Source organism: Onychostruthus taczanowskii, unplaced genomic scaffold (assembly GCF_017590055.1).
Source record: "Onychostruthus taczanowskii isolate IOZ18803 unplaced genomic scaffold, ASM1759005v1 scaffold37, whole genome shotgun sequence".
Classification (NCBI taxonomy): Eukaryota; Metazoa; Chordata; class Aves; order Passeriformes; family Passeridae; genus Onychostruthus; species Onychostruthus taczanowskii.
The window spans coordinates 127,050-153,190 of NW_024501126.1; the positions used below are offsets into that span (position 1 = coordinate 127,050).

At 51.7% G+C, this 26,141-nt stretch overlaps 1 protein-coding gene across 1 annotated transcript; it reads left to right on the forward strand.

Annotated features, from left to right (window-relative positions):
- Positions 1-725: 725 nt before the first annotated feature.
- On the forward strand, positions 726-25,272 carry MLPH (melanophilin). The gene is made up of 17 exons (XM_041411745.1): positions 726-850; positions 4,821-5,042; positions 6,130-6,266; positions 7,691-7,729; positions 8,299-8,393; positions 9,070-9,198; positions 10,799-10,985; positions 12,650-12,801; positions 16,180-16,263; positions 18,041-18,232; positions 20,412-20,597; positions 22,400-22,555; positions 22,663-22,755; positions 22,954-23,019; positions 23,168-23,225; positions 24,773-24,870; positions 25,208-25,272. The coding sequence occupies exons 1-17, from the start codon at positions 741-743 to the stop codon at positions 25,232-25,234; spliced, it is 2,031 nt and encodes a 676-aa protein (XP_041267679.1). The 5' UTR covers positions 726-740; the 3' UTR covers positions 25,235-25,272.
- The last annotated feature ends 869 nt before the right edge of the window (positions 25,273-26,141 follow it).

The window sequence follows — 26,141 nt, forward strand, 5'->3', positions numbered from 1 at the left end:
ATCCTGTCAAACCGTCTTGTCTTGCTCACGGCAAACGAGGGAAGTGCTGCGTCCTAATTAAGCTGTTTGCCACCAGCAAAGCTCAGCTGCCCAAATTGCTGTGGGAGCAGTTCAGGACGCCAGTCTCTGGTGTGGGGCGAAGCCAGATGCGCTCAAGTTTTCCTCACAAACTGCTGCTGGGGGCAAGATCAGTGTGAGGAGATGAGACACAGCAGAGCGGGCAGGGGAGCGGAGCATCCTGGCGGGGCAGGAGGCCCCGCGATGGAGCCGGTCCTCCCGGGCGCGCAGGCACAGCTCCTCCCGGGGATGCTCCGCTCCCTCCCAAAGCCCGTGGCCTGCCTTCCCCGGGGAGGCGTTTGAAGGCTCCCTTTCATCCGCACACCCTGCGCAGAGTAAACATCTCCCGTAGCCCCAGCCAGGCGGGCGAGGTCTGGAGCGGCTGCAGCCGCGGGCAGGACCCCGGGGGAAGGCAGGGCCGGCCTCCCTGGTACCCGGAGTCCCCGCAGCCGATAGGCGCCGTGCCAGCCCTGCTCCGCGGGCAGGATCGCCCGGCAGAGCGGCTGCGGTGCTGGCAGGAGCCGGCTGGCCTGCCCGCAGCTCTGCCCCTGCCCGGTTATATGGGCAGCCGCGGAGGTGGGGCTGAGCTCTTCCCCCTTCGTCAGCAGCATCCCGGGCTGCGGGACAGCGAGCGCTCGGGGGTAGCGAGTAACGGGATCGGCTGCCAGCCTCGCCGCGACGAGATGGGCAGGAAGCTGGACCTCTCCAAGCTCACCGATGAAGAAGCCAAGCATGTCTGGGAGGTCGTTCAGCGGGACTTTGATCTGCGGAAAAAAGAGGAGGAACGGCTGGAGTGAGTATCTGCTCTCCCGTGCCTGAGCTGGGGGCAAACCAAGCGGGACCTCGGGTCCCCGTGGGCTGGAGGGATAAAACAGCCTGCTGAGGCTGTGGGCGAGGAGGCACGGCAGGAGACCGGGCTGTGGAAGCCTTGCACGGTTAATAGATTGCGTTATCAGCGGCAAGGTGACGCATTCGGGCAGCAAAGGTGCAAACTGGCGCCGTGCCACCGGCAGCGATGCGGATCGGTGACACCGCCGCACTTTATGGGGACAAATACCAGGAAATGCCTCTGTGAGGCTGGAGGCTGGTGGGGCTCTCCAGGGGAGGCTTCACCCGGGAGCAGAGCGTGGGGTTTGGCTGCCTTGGTTTTGCTTCATGTGATGGGTCTCGTGTGTTTAGGGCAGGAGTTGTTCAGTGGGTCCTAGGAGTCCTCAGATCCCTGAAGAATCCTGGAAAAATAACTGAGAGGAGTAGTAAACCTACTAGTAGTAGTAAACCTATTTTAGTAGCCTTATATACCCAATACCGGGGGCTGTGCTGTCCTGGGAAGGTTTTAGGGGCCCACAGATTGGGAAAATATTGAAAAGTCACTGGAGCAGCAAATTCTATGAACTTCTCAGTCCTTATAAACAGGGTGTTGGATGAAAGTGCTGTTTAAAAAACGTTCTGTCAGATCAGATTAAATTTTGAGCATGAGAAATCATAGAGGTTCAGGTTTTGTCCATGAACTACATCAGATGCTGAACTTAATAATGCCTTAACATATTTCAAGAAGCTGCAGTGACCCTCTTTGGGGTCTGGCCAAGTTCTCATTATCCCAGAGGGATGGTACATGCTCTCAGACTGGGTTTGGGCTGTGCTGCACTCCCACTGAGTCCTCAGACCCTCCCAGCTCTGAATTTTGTGTGCCAGGGCTGGTGCTGATACCAGTGCCTGGAGAGCAGGAACTCATTAGTTCCTCTATCAGATCCAAAAGGAGGGATGAGGAGCGATAGCCATCCTCGGTTTGGGATATCTGCATGCCCCAAAACCTTTCACTCGTGGGACCCCTCCATTTACACCAAAGGCTACAAGAAACTCTCAGAAACTCTCAGTAGTGTAGTTTTCATCCCCCTGATTTTTTTTTTTTTTTTTTTTTTTTTTTTTTTTTTTTTTTTTTTTTTTTTTTTTTTTTTTTTTTTTTTTGCCTAAGAAAAGCCAGCCTGCGTGGGAGGCAGAGATAATTCAATATCATCAACTACTGCCTTCCTCTGCTGGTAGCTCTGAAGAGCAGGAAAGAGATCAGACAGGGGTGTTTTAAAAAATTATCACCCTGCAAAGGGTGAATGTCTCCCCTGTGATGCATCTGAGCTCAGCCTGGAGGGAGGAGGTGGAGACCTACATTGCTGTGCCCTGCAGCAAAGAATTGGGCGAGGTGAATTCCTTCCTTACTAGGCCTTGGCGCCAGACTGGCTTATCTGTGTCCTCTCTGCTGCCCGGGAAGCTTCCAAATTGAGTTCCATGCTCTGGGAGATGCAGGATAGGGGAAGGTCTTGGGATGCTCCTACCCAGCTGCTGTCTCTCCTCCTAAGGATCATTTCCCCTGGTTTCTTAGTTTTATTTTTTTCTTTAGTCATGCCCTGCAAAGGGCTGGCATTAAGCATTCTGTAGTACAGAAATTTCTGTACTTTCTGAATAATTTCGGCAACAGACCAGACCACCAGCCTGGGAAAGTATGCCACATTCCTGGGTGCTGGACATGGAGCTACACAAGAATTTTCTGCCTGCAACAAGCTGGGACATGATGTGACATTGTGGGGGACCCTGCAGCCATTCACTCTGTGCTCTGACCAGCCCCATTTACTTTTCTATTCACTTACTTTTCTATTCACCGGGCTTGTCTCAACCTGCCAGCCTTGAAGAAATGTCCTGTCCACCCCCTCCCCAGCTTGGTATTTTTCTTCCCTTTTTGCTCCTTCTCTGTATTTTGTTTTTGGCAGAAGCTATTCACCTACAAGGGACAAAGGCTTCAGCTGGCCACAAGCTGCACAGGCATGTGAGGGCAATGCTTTGCCCAAAAAATTAAATAATGGCCATTTTGAGGGGTTTCTCCCTGATTCTTTCCATGCCCACAACCCCATTTTTGGGGGACAGCTCCCTGCATCTCTCCTGGGGCTCTGTAGGTCCAACCCTGCTGCAGCTGGCATCCCAACACCACAGATTTATTCATCCTGCCGTGAGCAGAGCAGGGAAGGGGCTGGCTGGTGCTCCTGCCAGCAAGAGGAGACAAGAGGCATGCGGTTCCTGCGGGTTTTAAACTGGTTTGGCTGAGACTCTTCCTTCCTTTGGCAGGTCTGGTGGGTGAGGGAGGAGAGCTGAAGGGATCCAACCGGTCTCTGGGAACCAGAAAAAGCAGTTCCAGTAAAAAAGATCAGATCCTGCTGGCAACAGCCTTAGCACGGGAGTGGAAAAGGAGTACAGAGTCCAACCCAAGGGTTTTCTGTATGAGGGTTTCTTTTCAGAAGTCACTTAAATTTACGGCTGGGACATTTGCACCAGTTTGTGCAAATCACTGCTGGGATGGTGAACGGCTGATTATACAAACCAGGTGCCCAGTTTTCTCTCTTTATGCTGGTTTTTACATCTCCCAGATGCAAATGCAAGTTGGTGTCACTCCTGCGTGACCACAAGCAGAAGAGTGACACCAAAAAATGTGTCTTGCAGTGCGCTGGCTGCCAGGCGGCCAGAAAATTCTTCCTCAAAAAAAAAAAAAAATCAAAAGCTGAGTCCTAATGTGCAAACTGATTAGGTTAAACAGAGATTAGCTTGCTTGACATGCCTGCCTTTCCCACTGCCAGTCACACCACTGCTCCCAGGGCCAGCCAGGCTCCTGCTGCGGTCACCCCAGCTCCTTTGTGGTCACCCCGGCGTCACTGGGAGCATCACCAGTGCCTCGTGGTCCACACTGTGATCCTGAAGCGGCCTCCAGACCTGATCCCTTGAGGGTTTAACCCAAGCTGACTCCTGCTCTGGAAAACACAGCTTCCTAACCCTGTCTAGAGAGAAAACAACTTTCTAGCACCTTCCCTACAAGTCAAACATTTTCCTTTCAGCCATGGCCCCAAAGGCAAACATACCTGAGGCGGTGCGTGGCACGGGCAGCAAACAGAGAGCTTTTGGGCAGTGCAGGGTGCCACAGCAGCCTGGCAGGCATCTCAGCTGTCCAGACACTCCTTCCCATGGGGATCTGCTCTGGCATCCAGGTCTGGATAGTGAAGGAAGCCTGCAGGGATGCACTGCCAGGTGAAGGTGCTCTTGGAAAGTGCTTCCCTTTCATGGGATTGTCACAAGCCTCTCCTCCTGCTGCATCCTCTGAACAGCCAGAACCTTGCTGCACATAACTTTATAAAGTTGTCTGCTGAATTTTTAGTGCTGTAGGACTATATTAAAACCTCTTTTAATCCTTTTTAATCCCAGATTTTTTTATTTCCCCCCCTCACCCCCCTTTTTTTAAACTAAGAATTCCAGAAAGATTTTAATTCCCTGCAGGACTCCAGGCTTGAAGATTGTGTTATGTTGGGATACAGCCACAGGGTTTGAGAAGAGCTGCTCTCCCGAGGTTCCTGGCATTAATGATCAACACCCTGTGAAACAAACAGGACAGGTTTTGGCACAATCCCTTTTTTTTTTTTTTTGTGATCCTTGTGGGTCCTGTCAAACTCAGAATATTCTGTGATTCTAATATTAAATTAAATCTAGTATTAAACTCCAGTTAACCGTCCTGATTTTGGAGCCCACTTTGTTCTTAGCTTATTTAACTCGTGATATGTTATTTATTAGATTTGCCCTACAGCTGTTTCCACAAGCTGCAGACTTGCAGTGTTCCCTGGAAAATCGTTCCCGAAATGATTGTGGCGTGATGGGCTCTGCCACGTGGGAGTTTGCAGTGAGACAATAACAAACTCAAGCTCCTGCTTTTGTGGGGGGGGGGGTGTTTTCTGCAGGGAGCTGAAATGCAAGATCGACCAGGAGAGCAGCAAGAGAGAGTTCCTGACCAGTCAGTCCCACCTCAACGAAACTCACTGCGTGCACTGCCTGCAGCCCTTCAAGTTCCTGCTGAACAGCAAGCGGCAGTGCCTGGACTGCCGCTTCTACACCTGCAAGAGCTGCAGCCGCTACAACAAGAAGGAGCAGGGCTGGGTCTGCGATCCCTGCCGCCTCTCCAGGTGCTGCTCCTCGGGGAATCACAGGATGGCTTGGGCTGGAGGGCACCTTAAAGCCCATCCAGTTCCACCCCCCTGCCCTTTCATTAGAGACCCATCCAACCTGGCCTGGAACACTTCCAGGAGGCAGCCACAGCTGCTCTGGGCAACCTCTGCCAGGGCCTCCCCACCCCCACAGGGAAGAACTCCTTCCCAATATCCCATCTAATCCTGCCCTCTGGCAGTGGGAAGCCATTCCCCCTAGTCCTGTCACTCCAAGCCCTTGTCTCAAGTCCCTCTCCAGCTTTCCTGGAGCCCCTTTAAACACAGGAAGGGGCTCTGAGGTCTCCCCAGAGCTTTCTCTTCTCCAGCTGAGCACCCCCAGCTCTCCCAGCCTGGCTCTAGAGCAGAGGGGCTCAGAGCACCTTTGTGGCCTCTTCTGGTCTCATTCCAGCAGCTCCATGTCCCTTTTTTGGGGACCCCAGAGCTGGAGGTGGCTCTGCAGGTGGGGTCTTACCTGACTGGGGCAGAGGGGCAGAATCCCCCACTCCCCTGCTGCCCACGCTGGGGGATCAGCCCAGCACATGAGGGGATTTTTGGCTGCCAGTGCACATTTCTGGCTCTTGTCAACAATTTCACCCTCCAGCATCCCCAATTCTTCCTCCCCAGAGCTGTTCCCAATCCATTCTCCACCCAGCCTGTATATTCACTTGGGATTGCTCCAGCCCAGGGGCAGGACCTTGCACTTGGCCTTGTTGAGCCACATGAGTTTCTCACAGCCCCACCTCAGGCTGTCCACAGTCCCTCTGGGTGTCATTCCTTCTCTCCAGCATGTGACAGCACCACGCAGCTTGGTGTGTCAGTGAACTGAGGGAACACTCAATCCCAGTGCCCATGTCACCAACATACATGTTAAAGAATTCCAGTCCCTGTATCAGCCCCTGGGAACACCACTCCTCCTGCTCTGCTCTGAGGGACAAGGTGATGAGGCTCAGCAAGACTTGCCCAAACTCAGCATCCTTTTAGATGAAAGCATGCCGTGTTTTTGTTAAGATACAGTTTTTTTGGGTGAGGATCTGCTCACCTGGGCGTGCCTCCTCTCTTTGGGCAGGATCGTGAAGATCGGCTCCCTGGAGTGGTACTACGAACACGTGCGGTCCCGCTTCAAGAGGTTTGGAAGTGCCAAAGTCCTGCAGTCCCTCTATGGCAGGCTGCAGCCGGGCCAGGGGCTCAACTCTGCCTTTCTGGGTGAGGAATGGCCACTGCTGCTCATGGGGAATCTGTGCTGCACCGCCTCGGCGAGCAGCAGTGGTGGTGCTGCTCTGGTGTTGTGGGGGACCAACCCCAAAACATCCCAGGGAGGAAGCAGAGGTTCAGGGTTGTTCATTCAGACACAGAGCAGGTGTTCTTGATGGCTTTTCTACTGTTAAGTTTTTACCACAGGCTGGAGAATGTAAGATCGTTACAGCTGGAAAACAACTCTGGATCATCCAGTCCAACCCAGTACTACCATGACCACCATTAAACTACATCCCCGTGTGCCAGATCCATGTGTTTTTTGAACACTTCCAAGGATTGTGATTCCACCACTTCCTTTAACACCTTTTCAATGAAAAACATTCCATAATATCTCAATCCCTAATATCTCTCATAATTTTCAAAGTCCCATGTCCTGCAGTTTGTAAGTATGTAAATTTGCAGCTCTTTTTTTTTTCTTTATTATTGGTTTTTTTTCATCACAGAGCTTGTGAAATTAACCCTAGTTTAACCTGCAGGATAAAGCCAGCCCTCATTTTTTTTTCCCCAAGACCTGATGATTTTTGCAACCAACCTGATTGTCCACTGGCACTGACAAAACTGTGCCAAACTTGGTGAGCTACCTGTCACCATAACTTCAGAGCTTCATGGACCTTCCATAGTTCTGATTTTGGTCCAATAGTGCATGAATATATGATTATATTAATATAGCATTATTACTGACCAGCTCCTAGTTGTTATTCATAGACCTCCTACTCCTTGGCCTGTTTCCTTTGGAAGCCAATGTGGAGTTTATTCCCATCTTGAGGAGCCACAGAAAAGTTTGCACACATACCATTGACATGATCTTTTTCAACTGCTCCAATCACTCTTTTAGCCAGGCAACTCATGGCAGAAATAGCAGGAAAAAAAAAATTAATGGACTGAGAGACAATCCATGCATTGTTTGGACCGAAAATGCATCAGAGCACACAAAAACCCAGCCAAGCATGAGGGTAACAGTGCCTTGGGGTGCTTTAAATTGAGATTGTGATGCCTTTTTCAAAGGGAAATTATTTTGTTGTTTATTACTTCATTAACACCAGTGAATTGGCTTGACCCTCGAGCAAGCAAGAATCTCCTCCTGGGATGTATCTCTGGCCATCTGCAGTTGGCTGTGCCTTCCCCTGCAGCTCCCAGGCATGTCACATCAGCCTGGGGAAGCAGTGGCGAGCAGCTCTTTGACTTCTAAAAGTCAAGTCCTGTCTCCAAGCTCCTGTTTTGTTCTCTTTAAAGAGCCTTTTTAACCATTGTTTCTTGTGATGGCTAGAGAATGAGAATTCCAGTCAGCCATGCCTCTGAGGCTTGCTGTCTGCTCGAGGAACAGGAAGAAAATGTGATTATTCATTTTTCCCACCATTTTTCTCTTTGTTTAGGTCTTCATGACAGAGTTTATAGCCTGCCAGACATTAACAGTAAGTAAAAAAGGGGATTGCAGCAGGGGGCTTGCAGTTCAAGCAAGGTTTCCCAAAATCTTTATGTCTTCACATCCCCCCCAGGTGTGGGCACTTCTGAGGAGATTTGGAGTGGTCAGACCAGGGAAAGCGTTACTGCATTGCAGTGGAGATGGCCTGCAGTGCCCAATCCCTGCATTGTGGTACATCTGGGGTAGATTTGGATGCAACAGGGCTTTTAGTTACATGCCAAACTTGAAGTTTGCAAGCACTCCTTGTCTCAAAGCAATGGGTCATTGATAAATAGAAGAACTGTGGGAATCAGGAATAGCTCCTGAGCCTTCAAGCACTGGAGTCACCCAGGTGGCCCTCGGGGTGCTCTCTGTGGTGCAGGTGCCCCTTCACTTCCACATCTGTGTTGGTGCACATCTGGCAGGGGAAGCAATGAGAGGCCAGCAGAAAAAAAAATTTGGGGAGCTGCTTCTAGTCTGGGTTTTTTCACCCCACGTAAGAAGCATGGCCTCGCCTGCAGGCACACTGGTGTGACCACCAGGGTGGGGACACTCACCTTCTGCCTGTGTCCCCTCCAGGAGAGTGCCAGCTGCTCAGCAGCTGTGACGCCGGGGAGGACAGCGATGAGGAAGACAATGTCCTTCGTGGGGCTGAAGCAGAGCGCTACAGCAGGGTGAGTGTTTGCTTCTGCAGCTGCCCCTGCCTCGCTCCGTGTCCCTGGCCTGCCCTGGGTGATGGTGGCGGTGGCTTCCTGTGCCACTTTCAAAACTGGACCTTTCCCTCTGTTTTTCTTCTCTGAGATAAGCTCCTTTCCCAGTCTGTGTAAAAACAACCGTGTCAGTAACTTCACAAATACTTGTGCTCTGGAAAAAAGAACCACTCCTAACACTATGGACATCACCAATTAATATACAAATCCCAGCTCCCACCTGTATAATGAGAACACACCTACTTTGGGGTATTTTTACTAACAACCTCTCAAATATTCAGAGAGATCTGCCTGCAACATCCTCCCTCTGAGGATGGGGAGATGCTTCAGGGCTCAAAAGCATGAGCTCTGAGCTGTAACCTGGCTCAGCTTTCCCAGAGTGCCCTTATAAACCACGAGAGAGATTCTCACTGTGCTTACAGAGGCTGTGGAAATGAGGAACCCACTTTTCCTTGCCTTTAGCACAAGCACACACTGTACCTGCTCCCTTCAAGCAGGACAGCGTCAGGCCCAAATTCTCTCTGCAAAAAGCAGAGCAAACTCAGGCAAACTAAGGAGAGAAAGGTCCTCCCTCCGTCTTTCCTCAAGGTCAACTGTGTCTTACACTGAATTTGCCTTTCTTGCACTTTCTGTGCTAAAGATGTGCAAGACAAAGCGGCTGCTGTCTGTGCACCCCTTTGATTTCGAACTGGACTCGGATTACTCTGCTCAGTCTCGCCGCCAGTCTGTGCAGCTCTCTCCAGCAGCCAGCAGCCCGGATGCTTTCCAGGTACTGGGAGACTCCTGGGGGGGTTCCTTTCCTTTCTTCCTCCTTCTCCTTGCTTGCTGCCACTGCTCCTTCAGCCTCAGAGCTCCTTCAGCTGGTGTTGGGAGGCAATGTGCCAGTCCCTGATCCTCATCACTGTGATCTCTTCTTCCAACTGAAGTCCTTTGCCTCAGGCCAAGTCAGGAGCAGGACATCTGATCCAAGTGAGGACGAGTGCTAAGATGAGACAGCAGGAGGTTCTCTGGCCCTGTCCCTGCAGATTTCCTTGCTCTCAGCAGACAATGGTTTTCTTGTGTTGTCCCAAGGCTGTGGAACACACCCTGGTTTCCAGCAGATTCAGTGCTTGAGGGGTTAAATGAAATCAGGTTCTTCTCCCATATTCTTCCCATCCAATTTGGGGCTGGATTTGCCGTGTGGTGGCACTGGGGTGCAGCTGGCCAGCAGCTCCATGAGGCACACAACCTCTGTGAGGTTGAGATGAATCCCACAGAGCCAGCGTGAGTGAGGGCCAGCCAGAGGGATGAACGCTGGGAGGACAAACACTGCAGGAATGCTGGTTGCTTCTAAATAGGAGACTGGATGTGCCTTAGTATCCAGAGCTTCTGGCCAGGAGCAGGACTCAGGCAGATCCAGACAGTGCAGTCAGCTGTGCCCTGTGATCCCACCTAGGGCCAGGGGCTGACCAACCCCACCTTCCTGCTCTGGGGGGGAACAGAGATGGGGCGACCCTGGGTGTGGCACAAGCTCTTCCAGCCTGAGAGGCTTCAGTTCCAGCTTTTTGGGATGCTCTTGTTTGCCTTTCCTGGTGAAACTGCACTTTTAAAGCATTAAACAGCTCCTTCTTTTTAACAATGCTCTGATTAAACTACTCTTGGGTAGAAATAGGATGTACCGAGATCTGTAACAACAGCTTAAATAAATAAATAAATAAATCTGCACAACTCCACACAAGATTATTAGCGTTTGGGGGAAATAATTAGATCCCTCTGTTTGCTTGTCTTTTCCCCCTCTGTTTGCAGCAGAAGTCAGTGTGAGGGCTGGCCTCTGTCAAACTGGATTTATGGATTACAGATTATTTGAGGTGGTGGCTGTTTGAATAAGTAGAAAGGGATGGCGTTTTAAAAGATCCGAGGGTGTTGCAGCCTGGCTGAAGGAACTCTGTGCTTGTAAAAATTACCACTGCCCCCTGGCAGTGATGGGAAGTATTGCTCAGGGTTCAGCAGCCAGGCAAAGCCTTTAAATGGGATTATTAGGAACTTTTATATTTTATATAAATATAATTGCCATTATAAAAGGTCATTCCATGCATATATTGAAGAATGAAGAGAGGAGCTCTTAGTGGAGGTCAGGAGAGACAAGGAATCTAGAATCTTAGTTTGGGCTGGAGGGACTGTAAAGATCATCTCATTCCACCACCTTCCACTGTCCCAGGTTGCTCCAAGCCCTCCCAGCCTGGCCTTGGGTGCTTCCAGGGATCCAGAAGCAGCCACAGCTCCACACTTTTCTTACTCTGGGGGCCCCTGAGCTGGAGGCAGCACTGCAGGTGGGGTCACACAAGTGAAATCTCCGTGGGCAGCTGCTCAGCAGCATCCTCAACTCTCAGTCCTTCCCAGATTTCCCCAACTCAGCTGAAGATGGCTCCCAGGAGTCCAGGATCACGGATGCAGACCTGGTGTTCCACCACGTCCTGCAGGAGCCAGGGGTGAGCGCTCCGGAGCAGCACTTCAGCACCGAGGTTCGGCTCACCGTCAACGCACGGAGGAGGAGCCTGGAAAGAAACCCAAAGCCTGGTGGGTGTCCTTGGCCAGTTTCCTCTTGTATCCTCTTGGGACAAGCGGTTGCAGGTGTTGGACCAGAGTGAAAACATCTTTGGGGTTTTTTTCTGAACAACCTCAAAGCCACTGAGAGGGTCAACACGATTTATCCGTCTGCAAAAGGGGTTTTTCTTAGGAAAGAGTCTTGCTGATTATTTGTTGTTATTTAGTTGTAAAAGGGCTGGTCTGGTTCCCAACAAAGCCAAAGGATTGTTCCCAAGGTGTCCACACCTTTCATACCTAGTGGTGATTTTCAGGGTAGAAACTAGGCACAATCAAATGCTAGAAACAATGGGATGTGTTTCCCACTGTAGGCAGAGGAGTTCAACTCCTTAGTAAAGGATGTTGTGGCTGCAGAAAGCTTTGAATTTTTAGGGGACTTGGACTAGAACTGGAGGTTGCTAAGTGGCATCCTTGTAGCTGAGCAGGGTGCATGGGTAAGCTAAATGATCTGTGGATCTGTGAGTCTATAAATACCCTCTAAGAGGCAGAATTTGCCTTTTACCACCTCTGTTTTCCCCTCAGTGATGGCAGAACCAGGAGGGTTGGATATTGGCTTGTGCATATGCAAATGTAGAATATGTCCTTCTCTGTCTCCAGTGGCCTGGCTGTATTTTCAGGACATTTGGGAATGCTGGGTAGACCTTAACATGGCTGTTTAAATTCCCATTCCAAGTCCTGCTGGAGCATCACAGAAACAAGGTCCCCTGCCATGTTAATTCCATTTTCTCTCATTGTTTTTGTCTCATTTGAAATTCTCCTTTACACAGGAGACTTTCCACTCTTTTTAAATGCTCCATCCTAGGCTGGCACCTCTCCAGCCTGAGCCTAAACATCTTCCAGCACCTGGGCAGTGCACAAAGGGCAACATCCAAACCTTGGCCCCCAAAAAATTGGGAAGGCAGTAGTGGTTTTGGTGAGGCTGTTCAGGGCATGACAGCAGGGATGGTGCTCCTCGTGTCCTGTGTGGGACCCTGCTGTGCTCAGTGCTGTGTGGGCACAGCCTGTGGGGCTGCAGCCTGATCCATCCTTACCCTTGGTCTGGCTTGCAGAAGCATCTCCTGCCAAAGGGTAGGAAGTCTGATCTGGGGAAATGCCTCTTTATTTCCTTGTCTTAAGGATGGATGTCCTGGAAGGAGCTATGGGGTGTTGATGTCCCCTGAAGGCTGACCTTCAGCAGAGGCTAGACAGAGTTAAAGAATAAAGCAGGGATTTATTAGAAGGTCTTAATGGTTACACCTTGGGCAGCACAAGAGCCCAGCCAGGGCTGCACCCAAGATGAACCAAAATGGTCACAAAATGGATGACAGGTCACGGGGTCTCTCACTTTTATAAGTTCTGGTCCATTTGTATACTGGAGTTAATTGTCCAATTATAGCTTTAGATTATGAAGTCCCATCCTGCTTGTTTTTCTCTCTTCAGTTCATGCTGTTTATGCTGTTGAGCCTGAGATTTGGATCATTTGTCCTTGGTTCCTAGAAAAGGAATTGTTTTGTCTTCCCACTCTGTGAAGAGAGCTTGCTATCCCTTAATATGAAGCGTTTTTCAGGACTACGCACTAAAGCAGCACAGGATCTGAAAACTATGAAAGCTAAACCCTGAGGCATCCCTGTGAATGCCTTGTGCCTTTCTCTCCCAAGGCATCCCCTGGAACGAGCCGCCCCGGGCGCGATACTCGGCCGACATGGACACCTCCGACGAGGACGTGAGGGGAGCCCAGCTCCCACCCCACGCTACCAAACGCAGGAACAGAGCCTCCTCCCAGGAGAACATCAGCCACTCCTCCAACCAGGTACCAAACAGCCTCTGCTGACACCCAGCCCGTGGCCACGTCCCTCTTGTTGCCTCTGAGGTGCAGGGTGGTTCAGGGGAGAAGAGGAGCAGCAATGGCCAGCTGGGGTGTGCTTTTCCACTCACAGCACAAAGAAAAGCAGGCACTGGTTGGTGCTTCCATGGCCCTTGCTGCCATCACAATAACAAACCTGCCCTTGTTGCTGCTCATTTTCCAGCTTGTCCTTATTAATCTGAGTTACTTGTGGGTTCTTGTGTCTCCAGAAAGGCTTGCTTAAATGGGCTGTGCCAGTGCTTAATAACCAGATGGAGGTCTGGAGATGGATATTTAACAAGCACCAAGATCCTTCTCTTCCTCTGCAGTGTGTTCCTGCCTGGGTAGGACTGGGTCAGGATGACCTGTCACATACCTCTCCTGAGTGATGGTAATGGGGGGAACAACCTAAAGAAAGGAATCAAACAGGATCTAAGCTTGTGTTTTAATTGTCAAGCAAGGACCTGTTGTGCCTGGTGCTCCCTTTGCCAGTGGTGCGTGGTGAGGATGGTAAAGCTGGTCTGGTTCCTCAGATCTCATGAGCAGCAGAATGCAGGGTGGTGTTTGGCTGCAGATGCAGGGGCATTATCACTTTCCAGTCTCACAGCTGGTAATTTGGCATGCCCTGGACCCCTCTTTGGGCAATCAGTGTGAGATCTGAGACCACAACCACCCCTCAGCACCACACTTCACGTGCCTGGGTAGGCAAAGCTTCTCTTTGCCATTTTCTTCTGTGGGCACAGGTTTTAATTAGCAAATGCCTTTCCTTCCTCAGCCAGCAGTAAATGGGAGAACGCTGGACTGGGTGTCCTTAATGAGGCCACGCTGTGTTAGGCATGAAATGTGCACCACGCTTTACAGTGGGGAAATGGGCCCAAATTCCTACCAACGCCTCCCACCACTTCCTCCAGGAGCTGGGGAAGCTCCCACGTCCCACATCGGGCTGTGGTTTGTTCCCTCACACCTGGAGGAAGGCTGGTGTGGAGCCTTGTCACCCTAATGGTTATGAGGCATCTTCTGACTCCCACTTTACCCCCATTTGCTCTTGTGGCAGCGTTGCTAATTAGCTTCAATAGCTCCTCATCCTCCCTGCCCTTTGTGCTGCTGATGTGTTTACAGCCAGCAACCATCCTGCCACCCAGCCTGCTCCTCACCCAGCTCTAACTAAATCAGGGGCTGTTCCCTAGTCCTGTGACTCCAGAGCTGAAGCATCAAGAACAAAACTTGAAAAAAAGGGAAAAAAAGCACTTAAACTTGATGAGACACAAAAGAAAAAAAAAAAAAAAAAAAAAAAAAAAAAAAAAAAAAGCCCTGAATTGGTAACTGTGTGGGTGTTTGCCTTCAGGTTTTTAAAAGTCAGGTAGCAACAGGACCAAGCCACAAGGAATAGCTCCAATTTACCAAATTTCTCCCAGAAGCCATCGTGTTGTACCTCTGAGGTCAGTGGTTCTGCACTCCCCAAGATTTGATGGTGTCTGGGTCTTTACAAAAAACTTCTGCTAGAGGCTTGGGTAGAGTAACCTGTCCTCCCTCCTCAGCAGCAAGGGGTGGCTTCCCCTACCTGATGTCATGGGCTGTGCTTTAAGCTTATTTCCCCTGAAGTGTTTTAGTGCAGAGCACAGTTTGCCAGCCTTTGTCACACTGCGAGAAGTGCAGGCTGACCCAGTTCCTGATGGAGATGTGCCCTAACGGGGTGCATTAAAGCCAGCCTTGACTGGGAAGGAGAATGAAGCTTTTCAGCTCCTGTCCTGGTAGGTATCCATCAATACCAACAGCAGCCCGTGCTTTAGGCTCTGATCTCTCCCAACCTCTTCCTTATGGAGATGGGGCAGTGGTGACTCCTGGTTTGTCACCATCTCTGAGGCCAATGCCTCATCAGAAGCTTCTCATTGTCACTGGGAGCCATGCAAGACTCAGGCCTTAGACAGGACTGAAAAACCTCTTAGCAATGGGCTGAAGTGCTTCCTGCCAGGGCGTTTAATGCTGCTTGGAGATGCTTTCACTTCGGGGTGGTAATGACAGCTCTGCTCTCCACAGCGCCGGGTTTTTATATTCATCTTCCCTTAAGCAGATGCAATCATCCCTATCTGTTGTGAGGGTCTAATTAATCAAAGGCTGGCAAGCACAAAAACTAAGCGAGAGGATGGAAATTGTTGTAGAAACAAAGCCCGCCCCTCACATCTCTTTGTTGCCACCTCTGCTTACTGCTTTTGCTGCTTGCTCCCCTTTGAATGGGCAGAAGCCACTCAGAAAAGCAGTGATGCACTGGGAGTGCCATAAACCAGGCAATATTTATCATCATTTATGTTTTATTTGTCTGGATCAAAGGAAACAGACCTTTTTTTTTTTTTTCCAAAGAAAGAAAAACTTCAATTTCTAAAGGGGATTAAAAAAAAAAAAAAAAGCTTCCTTTAATGTTTACAGTGATCATAGATCATAAAGATATTTTGGTTTAAATGGATCTGAAAAATATCGCATTCCACACCCCTGCCATGGGCAGAGACACCTTCCACTATCCCAGGCTGCTCCAAGCCCTGTCCAACCTGGCCTTGGACACTTCCAGGGATCCAGGGGCAGCCACAGCTGCTCTGGGCACCCTGGGCCAGGGCCTCACCACCTTACAGGGAAGAATTTCTTCCTAATGTCTAATCCAAGTCCACCCTCACCACAAAGGTTTGTCTCGGTTCTTGAGCACAGGAAGTAACTTCTCTTTGATTTTCAGGGTATCTGTCTGTCTAATTTCTCTGCCCTTCTCTCCATGCCCCATTTTAGTCAGAAGAGTGAGGGAGAAGAGAGGAGCGGGCATCTGGGTAAATCATGCACAGAGAAGTGAGAAAATTCAAAGTGGTAGGGAAGACTTTCAGGTTTTTCTACTCTGAATTTTTTGTGGATTTCTCTCCACCACTGTGTTGGCAGGCATGTGATGGGGTGGTTACAGCTTGAAAAACATGTTAGTAGGAAGTGAAAATGGATGTTGACTTCAATTTGGGGCAGCATAGGAACGATGGTGAGATGGGTGGCTTTATTACAGGCTGGTGCTTTTAATGGTGCTGGGGTTTTACATTCACTGCTTCAAAGCTCCAGATGTTTTGGTGGGAATTGTTTTGTGCTGGGGGCTCGGCACTGCTTGGAGTTTTTCAGATTTGAGGTTGCTCTGCAGCTCCTGGAGCTCACTGGCACTTTTAAGACATTACTTAAAAGATATTATTTTTTAATGCCTTTTAACTCTGCCCACGGTGGCAGTGCCCTGCTTGCTTTCCTCTGCTGGTTTCCTCACTGTCCTGAGTGGTGGCTGGTCTGTTCTCTCCTCCTTTTCCCTCTCCCTCTCTCTCCCCTTTCCTGTAGATCCATGAGCTCAACACTCGCATGTCCGCAATCGAGCGCGTGCTGAACCGCTTGGAGGAAAAAATCCTGACGCGCCCTGACGAGGTAACCAGGCAGGAATCCTGCAGGGATGCACTCTGGGCTCTGCTGCTCCCTTCCCCTGGCCGCTGCACAGGCTTCTCTGAAGCAGCCAGCACTGCAGGGATAGACAAAATCATGGAAATATTTAGGTTGGAAGAGACCTCTGAGATCACTGAGCCCAACTGTTCCCCCGCCACTGCCAAGTCCTTCACTGAACCCTGTCCCTATGTGCCACAGTGACCTGGGCTCTTTGAGTTCACTCCTCTGATTTGGCCTTGGAGGCTGTTCTCCAGTCCCAGGTGATGGAGTGCCTTAGAAAACATTGCATGGCAAGACAGAAATTGCAGGAAATTTAACCCATTTAGGCCCTGTGCAAACCAGTGCCTTCCTTGCCCTCTCTGCACAAGGAAAATTTGATTTCAGGCTGATAGTTCATCAAGTGCTAATTTCATGAGTTTTGTTAGGTGGTGTCTGCAGAGCTGTGGCAGCTCATTTGTAATCATGGGACACCCAATTAATACCTCTGAGGAAGGCACCAGGTTATTGCGACTGTGAGAGCTGAGTCAAGGAGCATTTCTGTATCTCCTCTGAGCTGCCCTGGTCTTACCATGCCATCAAACTTGGAGGAAAGCAGCTAAATTAAGTTAAAGCTGAGCAACAGTGTAGAATCTGTGAATACTTAGACCGCTTAACATTGATTTTTGGGCTTCTAATTTTAGACTATACACTCTTTTCCTTCATGTGAACCCATGACCACTCTGGCAGCTGATGGCTCAGTAGAATGGATGGTGATAATTACAGGCAAAGCCCCCAGGCATTGATGAAACAATGCAATTTCTCCATTTTTTTATAAAATTCGCAGAGGGGGGTGGCCACAGTGATTTTAATCATTCGGGGTTTCCATCAGTAATGCCAACCAAGGGAGTAAGAGGTTTTCACAGTGTCAGGTTCCCACACTTTATTCCCATATCCAGGGCAAATCTGAGCACAGGCAGTGAGTCTAAACAGCTGTGGGACAGGCTGAGGTTAACAACAAAGCTTTCCAGCAGAAAGGGTAGCAGAGCCCTGGAATAGGTTGCCTGGGGAAAAAAAGATTGCCTGCTGCAGATGCTGCTGTTGGAGGCTGTTAAAAAACAGCTCAGACAAAACCCCACCAGGTATGACGCAGGTAATTGTATTCCCATCTTAATGCAGGGGTCAGCAAGTTCAGGAACTTCTGGAGATCTCTTCCAGTGCCTGGGAGTTTAATGGGATTCTTCTCCAGCTACCAGGAATTGTACCTAACATCGGGGGTGGGTGGAAATTTGCCATCCATCCTACAGGGAAATTTGCTGTGTGGATTCTCATCCCAAATGAGATTGCCCAGAGGTTCCAAAAGTTACCTCAGGGAGTGGCAATTCCCATGGCTGCTTCCCTTTCCCTGGTGGACCTTGTTTCTGGGTTGCTGTGATCTCTGCCCTCAGAGCCACCAGCCATGCCATGGTTCCTAATGAAAATGTGGGGATTTTTTTGCCCCAAATCCTTCATGCTCCCCTTTTTAAGGGTGGGGGAAAGGAAATCTTCCATGGAGAAAAACAAGTTCTGTGTGTGGGGAAAACAGGAGTGGAGGTTCTTTAGGTCAGGGGCTTGTGTTCCTCAGAGAGGAGCTGGAGCACAGCTCTGCTGCTCCCTGGGGTGGTTTGAAAGCCCCTCTGTGCTCCCACTCCCGAGCTCCTCTGCTTGCTGAGCCTGTCTGGACCCAGGCAGGCCCTGTGTCCACCCCAGGAGCCTCTCACACCTTTCCCTTCTTCTGCTCCTCCAGTCTCCTGCCCCAGAGTCCCACACTGACCCCGATGCTGAGGAGGAGGAGCTGAAGAGGAAGCTGGAGGAGTTAGCCAGCAACATCAGTGATAAGGAAGTCTCCTCTGACGAGGAGGAGCATGAAGAAGAGAAGAGAGCAAAGAAACCAGAGCTGAGTTCCTCCAGCGAGGCCATGGCCAGGGATGTTCGAAAGGTAATCTGTTCCCCACCACCCACATCATTCCAGGCTGCATCCATGGTTCCTCCTGCTCTCAGTGGTTTGTGGTTTTACACCATGAAAACGTGACTCTCCTTCTGCCCCACACCTCCACCAGGGCTGTGTCTGTGTCTGCTTTAACAATGTCACGGGATAGGGAAGTCCCTGGGTGTTAAATGTGGGCGTTTCTCCTTGTAGGCTCTCCCAGTCTCAGCCAAGGGTCAAAAGTAAAACCTCTGAGAGTTCTTGCAGTCTACTGCCTGTCATGGAGAGCTACACAACCTCCACATATACTTAAAGGTGTGGTCCCAGCATCTGGAAGTCACCATGGAGAAGAGTCCTGGGGTGGGAGAAGAGCTCGGTGAGGATTTAGTACCAGCAGCCTTTGTCAGGCACCTGCTACAGCCTGAAATGTCTTTTCCACACCTGTCAGTGCCCCTGAGTCCCTAAATCCCTGACCCCACTCTGCTAGATCAGCATCTCTTGCATTTCCAGCTCTGTGCTGCCTACTGTCCCTCCTCCGTGGTGGGGACAGGGGTCAGGGAGAGGAGGACAGATCACAGCAGTGCAGAGGCTCCAAGATGATCCATTAGCACAGATGGAGAGGTCAGCACTCCCTGTTGGGTCTCTGAGGGCTGGTTTGCTCATCCCCTCCCCCCTGCCCTGGCTGTGCGAAGGGGGGTGTGTGCATTTGCTCCAAAATGCTGGCAAAGGAAGGAAGCAGGCACCACGCTGCCCCTCTCCTCTCCTGCAAAGCTTGGAGGTTGTGGTGACTTTCATGGTGCCATGAGACCTGCCTTTAATGTGCATTTGTTCCTCCCAACACAAAACCTGGTGGGTTTGGGCCCCATTTGCTGTGCTCTCCCTGCTGGAGGAGCAGCAGTGCATCCTTACCCACAGCATCCTTTACTGGCTCCTTTTTCCTGAAAGCTGCTTTCAGATGGTTGCTGCAGCCAGACTTAACTTCTCCTAGACTGAACAATCTGCATCGTCTTAATAACCATTCCTAATTAAGCGCAGGTAAGTGGTAAGTCACCAAGCCAAGGTGACTTAGTTTCTGTGTGAGCTGCTGATCTGCAGCAGGCAGAGGCTCAAACCCTGAACTCTTGGTGTGGTATCAGTGTAAGATTCTGGTTTCTTATGAAATGAAGCCTGGATCCTCCAGATTTACTACTTTCTATGCCCCCCCAAGCCCTGCTATGAAGCAGGGAGGAGTATTGAGGTAGAAATGCCTGCAGTAGCTGGACCAGCCTTGGTTAGAGGCTGTCAGCATGGATGATGTTTAACAGCAGCTTTCCTTATACATGCAACAGATCCAGGTTTGGATTTTGTGTGATTTTGAGGGATTTTTGATAGGAGGTTCGTCCAGTCAAGAGGAAATCTTCTGACTGGGGGAGCACTGTGATGGAAGCACACGAACCTAATGGAAAATGTGAAAAAACTCTGCTGTACCATGAAGGCACCATAAAATGATAAAAACGTCATCTGGACTGAGTTAGCTGGTTCTCTGCAGGACAGCTTGCCCGGAAATACATGCAGCTGTAAACACAACCAGCACATATGTCACCCCCATCTCCTTGGTTTCTAGGGAATTATCAGCTGGGAGAGACACAATGAGTTTCTTGGGACCATTTTTACCGTGTTTAGCACCTCATCAAGCCAAGGGCAGCACTTAGGGCATGATTGCCATCAGTGCTCCTTGGGGTGGGAAGAGAGGACACAATTAGCCCCAAGGTCTGTCCCTGTGGCAATACAATCATTTTATGGGGTCAGGCTGGTTTTATTCTTCTGCCACAAACTCAGGGAGTTGTTTGCATCCCCGCTGAGGTGTAAAGCAATATGCTGCAATTAGAGCTTAACTGCTGCGTAAAGGAGTGGCCCTCAGGTGCTTCCAGTGAGAGAAACATCCCTCCATAACCTCTTCTCCAAGACTTTGGAGGTGACCTCTTTTGTCACAGCCATGCTGCAGAAAGCACGGGCTGAGATCAAAGCTCTGCTGGTGGAGAGCCCTTCAGGAGCAGCGTAAGCCCCTTAATTACCACTCTTCCCTCTTTCCACAGCTCCTGGAGGTCTGGTGCCCCTCTCCCCCCTGGCTTATGCTGTTTTATACACCACGTTGAAATAACATCCATATTTTTCCCCCCCTCCCTCCCTCCCTGTGCTTTGGCTCTCACAGAGGTCGTCGGCTCAGGCTTTGAGTGAGATCACGGCCAAAGTGCTGAGAGCCATAAACGCCACGGAGGAAGCGGTGTGGGAGTCGGTGCATGGACAGAGCCAGGGCTGGGCCCTCCCTGCTGGGCAGCTTCCAGGCCTGGCAGATGGGAAAGAGGTGGCCGAAGTGTACCAGGAGCTTGAGGAAAATGTAAGGCTCCCCAGAGCTTTTGGGCAGAGGGGGGTGGGAACGCAAAGGAATCCCCCCCGAAATTTCTTCTTAAGGGGTAGGTCAGCACTGAGAGGATGGTCAGCAGAGGGATTAAAAAGTCTGGTCTTAGAGGATGGTACAACAGCAAAATAAAGTGCTCAGTCTTGTGGCTTTCCTTCCTTTGGTTCCTGGGTGATGAGTGTGCTCCCCACCCTGCTGTAGCATGGCTTTGCTGGATTTCAGCAGTCCCTGCTCCTGCAAAACTTGTGTCCCATTGCCTTCAGTTCCTCCCCAGCACTGTGTGTTTCATCAAGGGGTTCATGAGCCCTCTTCACTAAGGCTGCTTGGGCCTGGGGCTGATGGGCTTGTGCAGGTGACAAGTTCACAGCCAGAGCCCAATCTCCCTGCAAGGTTTCTGTGAGCCCAGAACACTGACAGCTTTTTTTAGCCACCATAAACCCATAGGAACTGATTCCCTGTGGAAATGTTGTGCATCCACAGTGCCCTGTACCAAGCTCCAAAGAAACAGTTCAAAGAAGAGTTGGATCTCCCTCTGTGTGGTCGGGTTTTGCTGTAGGGAATGTCCTGCAATGGGGAGCAGGGTTTTAGGACACACTCTGTGGCTCTTCTCTCACTGGGGAAAGCTTATGAGTAAGGGAGCTGCAACACCTGGATGCTTTCTGGCCAAATACAGCATCCCAGGGGAACATGGTTGGATGCATGAAGGTTTTGGGGTTCCCCCTCTCCCAAGAGAGGGGATAGGGCTGGGAAGGATGAACTTGGAGCTGCTGCTGTTGTCAGCTCCTGTCAGCTCAGGACAGGGGTGGGTAGACAATAGCCCTGGGAGATGTGTGTCATCCTGCCACTCCCTCAGGGATCCTGGCTGAGTCACAGCTGGCTGGCCATTCTGTGCTGCTCTGCAAGGCATGCCACCCTCCTTGGAGGGCACTGGGAGAGTCTGGAGGGCCCACAGCAAATCCCTGTGACTCAGGCTGGGTGGTGCATGGCCTTAGGATTTGCACTGGGATGGGTGGGACCTCTGGGAGCGTGCTGCTGTGATTTGGGTGGATGGGCTGTAGCTCAGTGCATGCAGAGGGCTCCTGCCAGGCAGCTTTGCACAATGCCCAGCCCAGGGAGAGCTGGGAGGGCTGGAGGAGCAGAAATTGCCATGGCAGTACCGAGACCTTGGGATCAGTCAGCAGAACAGTGGCCACATCTGATCATCTGATGGGATTGCACATTGATGTGTTAATGTTTCCTGAGCTGCCTTACTTGGACCTGTGTCCTTGTAGTAACCTGGGAGGAGACAAGTGGCAGTAAAACCAGAGGTTTTATTGGGATAGATCCTTTCACCCTTCTTCTCTAGGCAGCAAAGGCTGCCCTGCTCTGACCCTGCTCCCAGCAACACAGACTGAGCAGGTTTGGAGAGTCAGTTTGTCTCCTCCTCACAGGGCACAGCAGCCTGAGCTGGTTTGCAGCTGGTACCTGCTCTCCTCTGAGCACACGGCACAAAGTGCTGCTGCTTCTCAAGCAGGTCACTGAGTTTTGGTCCTTCCTGTGTTCCCACTGAGCCTCTTACCTCTTCACACTGTTGGTAATTGCTCTCAAAAAGCCCAGGGAAGGGAGGAAATGAGAATGCAAGTCGTGTCAGAGCTGACTGGCACTGTCTGTGCTGCAAGGCAAGAAGGCAGTCAGAAAAGAGTGGCAGGAGCTGCTGCGTCTGGTGCTGCAGCCACAGCAGGACAGGAGAGCTCCAAGAAGGTTAATTGTTCAATGCAAGTTTTCCTTTTGCTGTATTTCAGGTGTACCTGACTGCTGGAAAGACCTACCAGCTTGAGAAGACCCTGAAGGAGCTTGAGGAAGGGGCTCAGCACAGCGGCACTACCGACTCGGAGCTGTCGGAGCTGGAGGACAAAGTGGCCTCAGCAGCTGCTCAGGTGCAGCAGGCAGAGAGCGAGGTGAGGGCCTGACCCTGGCAGATGCTTTGCCCAGCCAGTGATGGCAAACAGAGCCACTGGTGGATCCTCCAACCACCATCTGTGTGTCTTTTTTCCTCCTTCTAAAGATATCGGATATCGAATCCCGAATTGCAGCCCTGTCTGCTGCAGGGCTGACAGTGAAGTCTGTGGAAAAGGCAAAGAAGAAGTCGAGTGTGCAGGTGAGGATGGAGGGTGGTGGCTGTGATATACCTGCTGCCCTGAGCTGTAGCTGCTGCCCCTGTGTGCTGGGAAGGGCTGCCTGGCTGGCTGAGCCATTCCCAGTTCTCCCTGTGCTGCCTGGTGCTCTGCCGTGGCAGACTGAGGTGTCTGCCTCCTCTTGCACCCCCAGAGACACCTCTGCCTTCCTCTGTCCACAGGCTGCCTGTCTCCCTTCTCCTGCTCCTGCCAGCAGCAGTCCTGGGGAGTCTCTGGATGACATTAAAGTGAGTGTGTGTCTAATCACAGGCTGTGCCTGTGGCAGAGCACTAAGCCTGGGCACAACCTGGGGGCTGCCTTCGGAGCAGTGGCCTCAGTGGAGACCTCTGCCCTCCCATCCCTTCCCCACAGCAGGCTGCTCCCCTTCTCTTGCAGGCAATGCCCGGACTGCAGAGGTTCAGGAGGAAGTTCAACAGTCCCCTGGAAATCACCAGTAAGGACCACGGCCCTGCCCGTGGGAGATGGGCACCTCTGGGGGGCTGGGCTGGGCTTTGGAGGTGCTGCTCCTCTCTCTCTCTCTCTCTGTATCCAGCTGTGTGTCTGCAGGGGAGTTCCCTTCCCTGTGCTCATGGCCTGCTGCTGGGACAGCCTCAGGGGGAACCTGTGGTGGTAACTGGGAAAGGAGGCAGCAGCTGGCAGGGCTGGGGGCAGTGATGGGAGAACAGAGACCAGGCTGAGGTGGCTGAGTCCTCCAAGAGCCAGGACTTCTCTGCGGCCACCCCATGGTCCAGGGAGACACCTGTGTGCCTTCATCCCGTGGGCTGTTAGCTCTCAAAGCCTCACCTAAGCCCATCCTCTCTTCTGACAGCAATTTCTCCCTTGCTTGGCCATCTTGGGGAAGGTATCCTTCCCTGGATGGCATTCCCCAACCCTGGAAGTGCTCCAGGCCAGGTTGGACAGGGCTTGGAGCAACCTGGTCTAGTGGAAGGTGTCCCTGCCCATGGCAGGGGGTGGAACAAAGAGTGGATTTCAAGTTCCTTTCAACCCAAACCATTACATGACTCTGTGATTTTGACCCTGCTGCCCACCTGACTCATCAGCCATTTCTGGGGGGCAAGAAGCCCTTCAGGGCCCAGCTATGGACAAACAGCAGCTTGGGGGAGCTTCAAAGTAGATGATGACCTGAAACTTGGCACAGCAGCTGGTGTGGTGGGGGGACAATCACTGCAAATGCTTAATTCTGGCCAATATCAGCGAGACCCATTAGGAAATTACTTTTCTACTTCTCTCTTATCTCTCCTCACAAGCTTAAAGGCAGAAAGAGTGGTTCTCCTTCCAGATAATGGAAAGCAAAGGGAGGGAAGGGGGGAAAGACCATTTATTGCAGAGGTAGAGCAGCATTTCCCCCATTCACACAGACAATTAACAGTGCTGTTCCCCCGGCTGGGGCTGCTAGGTGGAAAGGTCCCTTGTCCTCATCCTCAGGAGGAGTCATCTGCTCTCCTTACTGCAAAGGGCAGGCAGATAAAGGCAGGCCTGCGAGGAGATAGAGGGAAGTGCAATGGGGACAGACGTCACCAGCAAACCTAATCCCTGTGCCTGGGCTGGGCCAGGGCTCATTTGGTCTCCTGACTGCCTGCCTGCCAGGGCAGGGACTTGGAAAGCTGGGCCTGAAAAGGTGCAGCTGGTGGAAGCTGGTGGCAGAGGAGAGGAGATGAATTAACAGGCCAAGAGAGTCTCAAGGCTGGGGCAGGGAGAGCTGAGAGCTTCTCCCAGGCTGGGGTTTTGTTGCACCACGGAGCTTTCCAGAGCAGAGTCTGGAAAGGCTGAGCCAGCTCACAGAGGGCTCTGGAAAGCTGAGCAGCAGCAGATCTTCGTTACCAAAGTGCTCCCATCGCCCTCCCAGAGAGGGGAGTGCTGGGATGCATCCAAACCTGCAGCCAGAGGGGAATTAGTCAATCCCAAGTGACTCGGTGGGTCTCTGAAAGCTCTGGTGCGGTGGGTGAGGAGCTGCTGCCCACCTCTGCTCCCTCCCTGCAGGTTTTGACGACTCCTTTGAGCGCAACTCGGCGTACCGCGGCTCGCTGACGCAGAGGAACCCCAACGGCAAGAACAGGAGGGTGGAGCGGCTCTTTGCGGTACGGAGCCAGCCCCAGGCAGGGCTGCTGGCTGCCCCTGGCACTTGTCCTCCCCCACGTTCTCCTGAAGCTGATGGAGCCCTCAGCTCTCAGCGTTGGTCCCTCCACGCTGTCTGGTGAGGGTGGAGTGCCTGGGCATCGCTCCTGAGGTCGGCGATGTCAGGAGCCGCGGAGAAGATGAACATCTCTGAGTTCCCGCTGCCTGCGTGGTCTGTGGGGTGGGACAGGGACTCACTCTGTGCAGTGACAGCTAGAAAGGGACAAGGAGATGCTGGGTTGCCTCAGGGTGCTGTGGACACGGTGGTGGGCTGAGGTTTCTCCTTCTTGTGCCCTGCAGAAGCCTGTGATGACCCACCTGTCCTGAGGAGAGGGGACCTCCCTGCTACCGCATTTCAGTGAAGATGCAAGACCTCAGCAAAGCAAAGCCTCTCTCAGCCTTCCCTGAAACACTTTCTCCTCCTTCTCCTGAGCCCCTCTCTCCCTGAAAGCCTGGACAGAAAGGAAGCCAGAGGCCATGGGCAGGAGGCCTTGCTGGGAGTTGATGGGAAGAGGAGCAAAGCACTGGGGTGCAGCCATGTGGCCAGGGGTGCTCATGGAGGATGCTGGAATGAGACCTTGGGTTGGGGCAGCTCTTTGGTACTGGGTCAGCCAAGGGGACCAGAGAGGTGCAGAGCAGGAGTGACCTCCTCGTGGGAGCTGGGTGTCAGTGTGACATTCAGCACAGGGACAGGGCAGGGACACAGCCCTCACTTGGCAGAAAATGTCAGTGCCTGTCCCTGCTCTCTCCAGGCTGCTGTGAGCAGGGACAGGAGCTGACAGTGAGTGTGGAATGCCCTTGGCAGAAGATGGACCCAGGCATCCCAGTGCTGGGATTCACACCCTGATGCTGGTCCCAATCCCCTGCCATGTCCCTGAGCTTTGTTTCTCTTCCCTGAGCAGGAAAGCAGGATGAGAGCAGTGCTGCTCCCCTCCCAGTGAGCACTTGCTCTTTGCCCCCAGCCATGCAAGCACCCACTGGGGCTTCTGCCACCACGCCTGAAGCAGCTGTGGCCATCAGGGCATGGGAGCGAGGCGAGGCCTGAGGGAAGCAGTGGCAAGAAAAGTGGGAGGAAAGGCTGGAGGGCTTGCTGGCGATATTGGCTTGCTTTTCCAGCTCTTGAAGACATCTCCACTCCATGTGAGGCTGTATCAGCAAGGTACAGACCCCAGCCTGCAGAGGAGTCAGCCCCTGCCAGGACGCACTTGGGTGGATGAGCATGTCCCCTGTCCCT